Source organism: Montipora foliosa, chromosome 2 (genome assembly GCF_036669935.1).
Source record: "Montipora foliosa isolate CH-2021 chromosome 2, ASM3666993v2, whole genome shotgun sequence".
In the NCBI taxonomy this organism is placed as follows: Eukaryota; Metazoa; Cnidaria; class Anthozoa; order Scleractinia; family Acroporidae; genus Montipora; species Montipora foliosa.
In genome coordinates, this window is record NC_090870.1 from 48994522 (window position 1) to 49004521 (window position 10000).

General features: G+C 40.4%; 2 protein-coding genes across 2 annotated transcripts in view; one reads left to right on the forward strand and one right to left on the reverse strand.

The window, feature by feature from the left end:
- LOC137993406 (uncharacterized) overlaps positions 1–5327 on the forward strand; it is a 9642-nt gene extending 4315 nt beyond the window's left edge. Inside the window, exons 4-8 of the mRNA XM_068839243.1 lie at positions 115–146; positions 249–293; positions 762–889; positions 3442–3529; positions 4860–5327. Of these exons, the coding sequence (XP_068695344.1) occupies positions 115–146; positions 249–293; positions 762–889; positions 3442–3529; positions 4860–5315 (749 nt within the window). The 3' untranslated portion in view covers positions 5316–5327. The remainder of the gene's footprint in view (positions 1–114; positions 147–248; positions 294–761; positions 890–3441; positions 3530–4859) is intronic.
- A 101-nt stretch (positions 5328–5428) lies between these two features.
- Positions 5429–10000, reverse strand: part of LOC137993408 (carbohydrate sulfotransferase 11-like) — an 8672-nt gene continuing 4100 nt past the window's right edge. Inside the window, exons 3-4 of the mRNA XM_068839245.1 lie at positions 9410–9450; positions 5429–6915 (exon numbers count right to left, since the gene is read on the reverse strand). Coding sequence (XP_068695346.1) covers positions 6049–6915; positions 9410–9450 — 908 coding nt within the window. The 3' untranslated portion in view covers positions 5429–6048. The remainder of the gene's footprint in view (positions 6916–9409; positions 9451–10000) is intronic.

Below are 10000 nucleotides of genomic sequence, written 5' to 3' on the forward strand. Positions count from 1 at the left end.
AATGTAGAAGTATCCCTCACTCCAGAAATTACTGGACATCATAGTTAAGTCTTTTATTAAATGTCATGTCCTGGATCTAACTTGCTTTAACCTTTATCAATCAATATTGTATAGGATTGGTTGTTGCTGATGATCTGGAAAATGAGGTAACTTAATAAAATAGATGAAAAAAGAGAATTTTCTTATGAACCATCAAATGATTAAAAAAATCACGCAATAATTAAATTACCTAAATTGTCTGTCTGCAGCTCTACGGAAATCCTGTAACCAGGGAAAAAGACAAGACATCCTCCGTAAGTTTAAAAGCATGAGTTGGATACAATTAGATACTCTTTGTTCATTTTTGTTCTGGAAATAAGTAAGGGAAATGCTAAAATGGATTTGGAAAATATTCTCAGGTGAAGTGCACACTGCGATTGGCCAACAGTTATTTAGCAGGTCGTATATCCTTCTGGTGTCCCTTTCTTGAAGACTCCCTGCAAGACACAGCCCCTTTTTTCCCAGTTTAAATTATTGTCTTTCTATACCGTATGTATTTGCGCTGAAAAAACAGGGCGTGATTTCACAGCACCCCATTCTCCTCGCGGCATCACTGCTCGCTATTTGCCTCTTCCCAGCTATGCAGGCTTAATGTTTTGTTTTTATTCACCCTGCTACCATCCTGGCGCACAGTGTTCGAAAACAAAGTAGATAATTCAGGGCAAATCAGGAATTATCGTTGAAAGAAAATACGGAAGGAGATTTCGTTTTGTTTTTCGCAGGAGTCAGCGTTGAGTCGAGGAAGAGTGGTACCGATTGTCATGGCCCTTGGGTCGTGTGACTTTGCTTACATTCGCATTCATCGAAGAACTGGAAAACATCGCCTGTTGACTGAAGGCGAAATAAAAAGGTGCGGGCTGTACTTTGCTGGTAATGAGTTAGAATACAATAGAAGGCACTTCTTGTCGCGTATTTGTTGCAAGAATTCAAGCTATAATGACTGGGACACCAAAGAAAAAGTTAAATTTGCGCTCCATTTTTCGTTTAATTCCATCTCTCTCGCGTCTCGCGTTTGGCCTTGTTGGCAAAATGTCGGTATCAATTCGCTTGCAAGAGCTTTAAAATGAGGAAATGAGAGTGGAAGCCTTCACAGTCGGTCTCCAACTTTCTTCGAAAAAACTCTTTACGTTGTTGTTTTGCAGGGTAGGACAAGGAAATTAAATAAAATGTTAAATGACGCACGCAGAGCTCGTAGAGCTATTAGAGAGATGTAGTATCGCGCTTACGACAAACGGCAGGCTGATATTTGCATTTTTCCAAAAATCAAAGAAAGGCGTTTGCTTCTGGCCAATTCCTTGTCTGTCATAGATCTTCGAACAACTTCTTTAAAGTGTGAGAAAAGTTAGGAAAAGAGAATTTACATGCTTTTAGAAGAAGCAGCTGCCTGTCATTTTGCCGTTTGAATTAAAGGCTATGTTAAATCTCTCTATTGTTTCATTGGCCAGGTTTTGGTCGCCTTCGTAGCCGCTCGAAAATTTGCTTTTATCGAACGATTTGATTAATATAAATTAGCACCTTAACAAAGATTTGTAAACTCACTGACACAATGTACCTTTATCGACTCGTTTTCGAAACTTCGGCCAAATTTTCGTGTTTCACTCCTCTAGCGATGCAGCACCCCAGTTTCTTTAGAGGCTAAAGAATGAAGGGGGTAGTTTCTAAAGAAACTGTGGTGCTGCGTCGGTGGGGAAGTAGTATACAACAATTTGGTTTTATCAACGGAGTTGATAATGTAAATTGGCCACCGTACAGAGATTCTAAAAGCTGACGTTTCGAGCGTTAGCCCTTCGTCAGAGCGAATCGAAGAATTATGGGTTACGTGTAGTTTTTATAGTAGAGTAGGAGCTACGCTATTGGTGGTAACATGGCAACGTGAAAAATAGGAGTATATTAGTTAAATGAAAAGCGTTCGTTAATACCGTGAGGATTAAGGGTGCCGATTTGGAAGATGAATTTTTGTTCTAGATTCTTGCGGCTTTCCGTCGTACCTAGATGTAGGGAAAGGCCGCAGATAGCCATGTGTTTTTTGGAGTGGTTAGGGAGATTAAAATGACGAGCGACTGGCTTAGATGCATCCTTGTCATTCTTCTCAACATCGCGAAGGTGTTCGCGGAATCGGTCACCTAGTCGTCTACCTGTCTCGCCAATGTATAATTTATTGCATAACGTACAGGTTATGCAATAAATGACATTTGCGGAGGTACATGTGAAACGATCGGTGATCTTAACAGATCGCTTAAGTCCCGATATCGTGCTAGTGTTAACAATGAAAAGACAAGTTTTGCATCGTGAGCGCGCGCATTTGAAAGTGCCGGGTTGCTCGTTAGTTTCGAGCGCGCTTCTAACTAAAAAGTTGCCTACGTTTTTGTCGCGTTTGAATGAAGTAAGTGGAGGTTGCGAAAAGATTCTACCAGTCTCGGGATCATTTTGGAGTAATTTAAAATTATTAAGAATGATGCTTTTGACTGCGTAATTATGAGGATGGAAAGTGAGGGTGAATGGAATTCTGTCATTCTTATCTTTTTGTGACGTTTGTCTTTAGAGGCTAAGCCTTCGTTCCTCTGTAGAAGTTCCATTGTTCCTTTCTTCCAACGATCGGTTCCTTTGTTACTTTTGTTCAAATTTCCGCAAGTTGTACTGAATTTTTAAAACTCGTTACCCAAAGCTCTTCCATGTTATTTTGCTCTTAACTTTCATTTTTTGCGTTTTTGTTTCCTTTATGCACTTTTTCTTTTGTTCGGGAAATAGACTGTAAGGTATTTGAGTAGAAGCGTGCGTTTCTTGAACTGGGAAGTTTTCGCGAGGGTTACTAAAGGGTGCCATAGTTCCTAGGTGTCAAGACACAAGACTTCGCCACTATTTTGTTTTTCCTGTCTTTAAAGAGAGTCTCCAGAGTTACGAGGGTAAAGCCTAGTTCCCTCTAGCGACATAACGATCATAATCATAATCATAAGCACGAACATAACGCTGTTATGTCGCTTATGTCTTAGTGGGAACGTTCAGAAACATAATCATAGGCGCCCTTATGATCAACATAATCATAACCATAAGAAAATGATCGACCATTTTCTTATGATTATGATTATGGCTTTGACTATGACTATGTCGCTTTTCTTTGCAGTGGGAACGCGAAAATCATAACGACATAGAGAAACACAATGACGCAACTGGGTCATTGTGTTTTGGCCAATTAAAGTCTAGGACCAGTACTTTCGGGTCGGTTCATTTTCAAGATGGCGGCCAGCTTCGAGGAAAAGCTTTACGTTTTTAGAGCGGCCGTCCCCACTACAACATAAGGCTTTAGGCTGGTTGTACACTTGCAATAGGCCGCCTATTGCTTATGAAATTGACGATCACGTAATTGCCTCGCTCCGAATAACGTTATTTCGTTTTCCTCTGTAGCTGGGGAGAACGCCTTCGCGCAGTTGAATTGCAGAATAAAATACGAGGACCAATTTATTTTATGTGGGGAACCGACCATGAAGATCAGGTTAGTTTTACAAAATTCAGTAATCTTGACGTGGCTTGAACAGAAATTAAGGACGGTGCTTACTAATTCAAATGTATCTTTGCGCGGTTTGTGAATATGCGGGAAAAGGAAATCTTAGCAAGTGTCATTGATATTCAAAAAGAATATTGGAGGAGGGGTTGGGGGGGGGGGGGAAACCACGCATTCTTCAAAGATAATTGAAGAACAGTATTTTTAAAAAGCTTTAAAGTACAAAGCAGTTTGTGGCGTTCTTTTCCAAATTGAAGCTTCATTATCTCTGAAAAATTCATGGCTACCTCCAATTTTCTTTTTGGATACCGAGAGCACTTGCTAAGTTCTGCTTTCTCCACATAATTTTAAACTGCGCAAAAATATCCCTGTATTAATAAGCACCACCCATAGGGAACCCGAGTAAATCTCCAGATGCGCAGAAGGTATGCGCAATAACAATAGTATGCACCTTCCTTAGTTTCATAAAAATGCTGCTTATCATTGGAAAGTAAACTTTATTTACTTACTTCAATTCAGGAAATGAGGTAAGAGAGAAATTCCCCCATGTTTGACCCAATTCCGATGAAAGTTATTTGAAATCTAACAGTTCTGTGTCATCCTGTGTGGTTATTTTAAAGTGCCCCTGTGATAAAAAGAAAACACTTCCTTTTTTCCTTCAGATTTTGAAAGTGTGTTTGCTAAACACCTGACTGGCAAAATTTTGAGCTTTGATTTTTATCCAAAGGCCGTTTACTTTGAGTGTAAGTTTTGGATTTCACGGTTCGCCATTACTCACGTTCAAAACTGACCGATTGGACCTCAGACGGTTGGATCCAGGGAAAAGTGACGTCAGAGGCTCACTAGCTTAAAATTTCAGCGTGTGAACGCAGCTTATTATATATGCAAAGCGTGAGTTTAAAAGTCTGAAAGCCCAAAACCCCCGTGCTGCATGTTAATTCTGCGGCGTACACACGTATTGCATTCTTAAACTTGTGAGCCTTTGACGTCATTTTCTCCTCGATCCAGCTCTCTCAAGAACATAATGTTAGTAATGGCGGACCATTAAATAGGAAAATTACAGTTAAATAAAGAGGTGTCTTTTTGAAATCAAGGCTTAAAACGTGGGTCACTTAGTGTTTTGTTAACATAGTTTTGAAATCCAAAGAAAAATATGAATTGATTTTTTGGTCACAGGGGCACTTTAAGAACAACTACCCTCTCGGCATGAGCGCCTCCTAAAATAGATTTTTTTTTTTAAATGTCAAGAAAACTCATAAATAATCATAAGAGATTCGCTTTCTTTCCTCATATTTTCTTGTTTACTCTCATATACACTCAGCCTGTTATTAACGCAAAGAACCTGACAAAAGAAATAGGAGATTTGGCTTACGACTGGAAGAGCAAGATTACCAACACTGGGATGTTGCGGTTTTGCTCGAAAGGAGTGCAAGGGAATTTCACCACAGAGAAAAGGAGGAATGGTCTCGAAAACGAAAAAAGTTCTGAAGAAGATGGTACGACTTTCGTGATCAAGGATGCTTTGGAAACTAAAACAAATTTGGTTCAAAGAACTGATTCTCCAGACGAAGGACAACAAGATAACTGTGGTGAATCGCGGGCTTGTAGAATTGCAGCAGGTGAATTAACTGCAGTAACGATATCAAGTTCAAATAAGAAGCGAGCTTTGAGTTCAAGGTCAGATTCACCCAATAAAAAGCGGTTATCAGCAGGAGAGTTAGGAAAAAACGCCACACCAACCAACCAGAGAATGATATCAGATTTTTTCAAGAGGTAGGATGTATCAGTGTTGAGCCCTTGACACTAGCCTCGCATCTAGCGAAAGGCTCGCCCACTAAGTACATCGCTTTAATTAAATTGAAGAACACATGGAAAGTGTTAATTTTCCGATCATTTGTGTTGCCTTCGTTTTGCAACTGAAAATCAATTATAATTCATTTTACCATGGATTTGCTGAGTCAGTTTTACGGTGGATTTGCCACTCTGTAAGTTAACACAGATAGAGCGAGTTTTAATCGAGTGTCGAAAAACCAAAACCAAAGTAATTACTTTGGCCAATCAAAAAGGACGGAGACAATCCAGTAAACCAATCAAAACTCGAAGTAATTACACGTAGCCGACGCAAAGCACGGGAAAATGTGCACGCGCAAGGCACGATTGGTTTTGGTTTCACTTTTGATTGGTTGAAAAAATGGCGCGAGAACTTTGAAGCAATCACTGAGTGAAGTAATACAAAACCAAAGCAGTTCGTTAATTACTTTCTACACTCAATTGAAAACCCGCTCTACTATGTTTTAACATTAAAGAATGCACCACAAAAGCCCGGCGTTACTAAAAAACGCGTCACTTATGTGGCTCCACACTTTTTTCGTGCACTGAGATCGTGTTCTGAACAGAACCACGCCAAAATGGAATTTGTTTGCTTGCGAAGCAACCTCGCCCTCCAGGCTATTTCTTCTTCACAGAACAGGAAGAATTGAGAGGAAAGGGAGGTCCATATGACGTTAACATTATTGAGCATGATCTCCAAGCAAACTTTTCAAAGGTCCTGGAAACGGATAGCCGAACATTTCGAAATCTCCCCTGAAAGCTTCTGCCACTCTGTAAATTGTTTCACGCGGAACCTGCTCGTAATACTCGGTAAATTTGCCGTCTGTTGTTGACGAAGGAATGGGCGGGAAGGTCACGCGATCATCAAATTCTGCCTTCTTTAGGAAATAAGCAACATCTTCTTCCAAAGTTTCAAAATGTCCAATTAAGTCAAACTCGAACGCGCAAGGAAAACAGATGTGCTCAACTTGTCGCCAATGCGCGTTGTGACTCCATGCATTTGAATAAGATACAATATACTCAAGAAATTCTGTGAAAGTAACATCATTGGTTGTCGTGGAAATGGCCTGTAACTCTTGGGGTCTAAAAGCTTTAACTATCATCGCACGGAACCCATTGGTATAAAATCTGAGTGGGCCGAAAAATTTGTCTTTGTAGCCAGAAAGTAGTCGGTGAAATGGCTCGCGAACGAACAGAAATTTGAAATGTGTCTCTAAACGAGGAGACAATTCCTTCTCGTTATACTCGCTCATGTGCCTCCAGTATTTTGGGTTGTGAGCTGTAGCTCCTGTGATTTTTAGGCCACTGTCATTTCGCAAACGCATTAAAGTCATTTTAAACGGAGTGGTGGCCACTTTTGGAACGGTGCAGTAAATAAACTTGTTCTTATCGTCAATAAGAAATTTGTCGAGCATTCGTTTTCGGTCCCATGGTAGTCTTGTATAAGAATGTTGTTGGCAGTAGTCTTTTAGTTGTTTCTTTCGCATTTTTTGCCTTTGTTCTGCTCTTGCGAAGAGATCTTGTGCTTCTGAATCGGTAGAATATACCTGTAAAAGCAAAGAACCTCTATAGGACTTAAAAGTTACTATTTGACATAAGTGAGCACAACCTCGTTCCCAGGGTCTCTCTTCTCTGCCTCCATTGTCAACCAAGTCTCTCCCTCAATAGGCCTTATTCACGATAGCCGCCATGTTGGTTTTCAAATTGTCATGCAAATTAGCCATGTGTTATGCTGGGGGGCAAACGTTGGAAAAAAGGCAAATTGCGGAAAATCGGCTCGTCGAAATATTGAAATAACATTGCTAAAAGTACATCTTAGAATTTAGAATTAAGTACCTTTTATAGGAGGTTTTCACGTGCCGTCATCGCCGCCATGTTGGTGGACGAAAACAAAAGATCTCTCATTAGCTTCTTTTGTTCGTCCACCAGTAGTTGTCCATTTCACTATTGTTATTGGTGTCTCTAGAGGTTGGTTGAAAACGTCCTATAATAATTTTATATCTTTGACTGCCTTTGACATTTCGACTTTCTACTTCGTTACCTGCTCATTTTTCACTAAAAAAAAAACATCGAAGTAACTTGCGTAATCATTCTATTTTACTTCTTAGGTGATAAACATTCAATGAACGTGAAACAAATCATCTGTGTGGCTAAAATGTTCATTATAATCTCTCGAACTTGTGCTGTTTGCCCCCTCAGAAGTGTGTACCTAATTTGCATGATAATAGTAAATCCAACATGGTGGCCATCGTGAATAAGGTCTATTGAAGGATTAATCTTAATTGTCACTTTCTTCCATGTGAAGTATTATCGTTCATTTTGGACACTGAAAGCTTGATAGGGATCATGGGAAATGAACATATTTCTTTTAAAAGCCGAACCCTAACGTCTGGACTGGCAGAACTCGAACTTGTGAACGTGTGATTAATAACCCCTTCACTTAACCACTAAACTACCACATCACTAACTGCGAGGGTGTCATTTGCTATTAATGCCAATAATCTTTCTTCCAAAAGAACCGCTGTAAACGTGTATTAACACTGGTTAAGAAGCAAGCTTACACAGTGAAAAATGTCGCAGTTACCAAACTTCAAGAGAAAGCTAACCGTTTTGAAATCAAGCTTTATACTTTACCATTATTCAGCAATGATTTTGTATATATACTAATTAGTTTTGGTAAATAACCGGCACATTTTCTAGTCAGTTGATTTTTAGTGGTGAAGTGGATAAAAACAGTTCCTTCAAAGTGGGTGCTCCGGGTTCAAATCCTTTCCAGGGGCTGCTTTTACCTTTTTTTCTTTTTATTTGCTACCACAAGTCCTAGGACAGAGTGATCAAAATGGTGGATAATACTTCCTATAAGGCAAACTGACAATGAAGGATAATCCTTCATTTGAGGAAGAGATCGTGTTGCCCTTGTTGTTCCTCAACGACAAAGAAGGCAGAGAAGAGAAACCCTGGGAACAAGGTTGAAGTTGGAAGCGTTTTTGCCCTAACCTTGTCCCCAGGGCCTTCTCAGCCTCTAACATGGCGCTTCTCTTGCTGTTAAAGCCGAGAAGACCCTGGGGACGATGTTGATTTTAGCACCAGAATATTTTAGTGTTGGGTTGGGTTAAGAATACAATAGCTCTCGAATTGCATTCTTGGCAAAGACGTGGGTATTCGTATCTGATGGCACTAAACGTTGTAACTCACAAATAGTGATTTAAAGCCATTGTTCCTTTCGTTGGGAAATCAACGACCAAAGAGTAACAAGATCGCACCGGTCTCTTCTTTACTGTTTTGCAAGTTCTATCAATTTTCCCAAATCGTTTCCCGTCAAGCGTTACAAGCTATGAGCGTTTAAAATTACAAACCAGAGAATAATTTAATGATGAAAATGTCAGCTTTTCTGGTTTATGTCGCTATTTCGTGTTGCCGTTGGGTTGGCTTTTTATCGTTGTGTTATGCTTTGTGATTGTTAGCCCTACTGATGGAAATGGGCCCACACAAGGACAGAGAGAAACTCTGACCAGGGTGGGAATTGAACCCACGACCTTCGGGTTAGATCACCGCTGCTCTACCGACTGAGCTACAAGGTCAGACGGGAGCAGGTCGTGGGAATTTAAGATATCAATGTCACGGTATGATTATGTACAAGTACAAGGAAGGGTTACATTTTTGCAAACATTGGCCTTGTAGCACTAAAATTGCAACGGAGGTAATTATTAGAGGGTAATGTGAAGTGCTAGTTTTTTACCCATATAAACCATGTGAGCGTTAGCTCTACTGGTGGAAGTGGGCCCACGCAAGACAGAGAAAAGTTCTTACCAGGGTGGGAAATGTTGCGTGAGTAGTTCAATCATTCTTGTCCCCGGTGCCCTTCGTTTCTTTTGGCTCGTGGTCGGCCACGTGACCAAAAGTATCATCGTCGAGTGCTCTTGCGCGCGAAGAATGTCACTTACTATGAGCAACAACCGATAAAGCTCATTGTTTAAATTGGTACCTAAACGATAATTAAAACCAAGCACTTTATTCGGAGTGTATTTTGTAAATACTTACTGTTCTGTTTACTTTGGTTTTAAAATTGACCTCCAACAACCCTATACAAGAAAGGAAAGAAAACTACGGTGCTTAATTTTGTTGAAAAGAATCTGTTTTCAGGCTACCAAAGCCTGCTTTCTCTTTCGATAGCCCTTTTGCGTTAGCGCTTCGTCAAAGCGAATTCGCTCTCATGCAGGGCTGTAACGCTAGAAGCAGCAGCGCGGAAATCTTTTTTACGGTACTTTTTCACAGTGGTCTTGTTTTCTTCGGGTAAAACCAAGCTTATGCTTGAACTCGCTCACTGCTCTCTTGTGTCTCCATCCCAACCTCGTTTCCAGGACCTCTCCCTTCGCTTCTGGGGCCCGTTTCTCAAAAGTCCCGAAAACTTTTCGGGCCCGAAAAGCCATTTGTGAAAGTGTCAACCGCTTGTTCTGGAAAGCCGATCTTTTTAACATGATTTCAAGGTCACAAAAAGAAAAATAACTGTGAAGTTTGACGACTTAAATCCTCTCCGTTCTTGAGATAAAAAGGGAATTGTGGCACCCGAAAACAGCCCGTAAAGTTTCGGGACTTTCGAGAAACGGCCCCCTGGGCTGGAAGCCAAGGGAG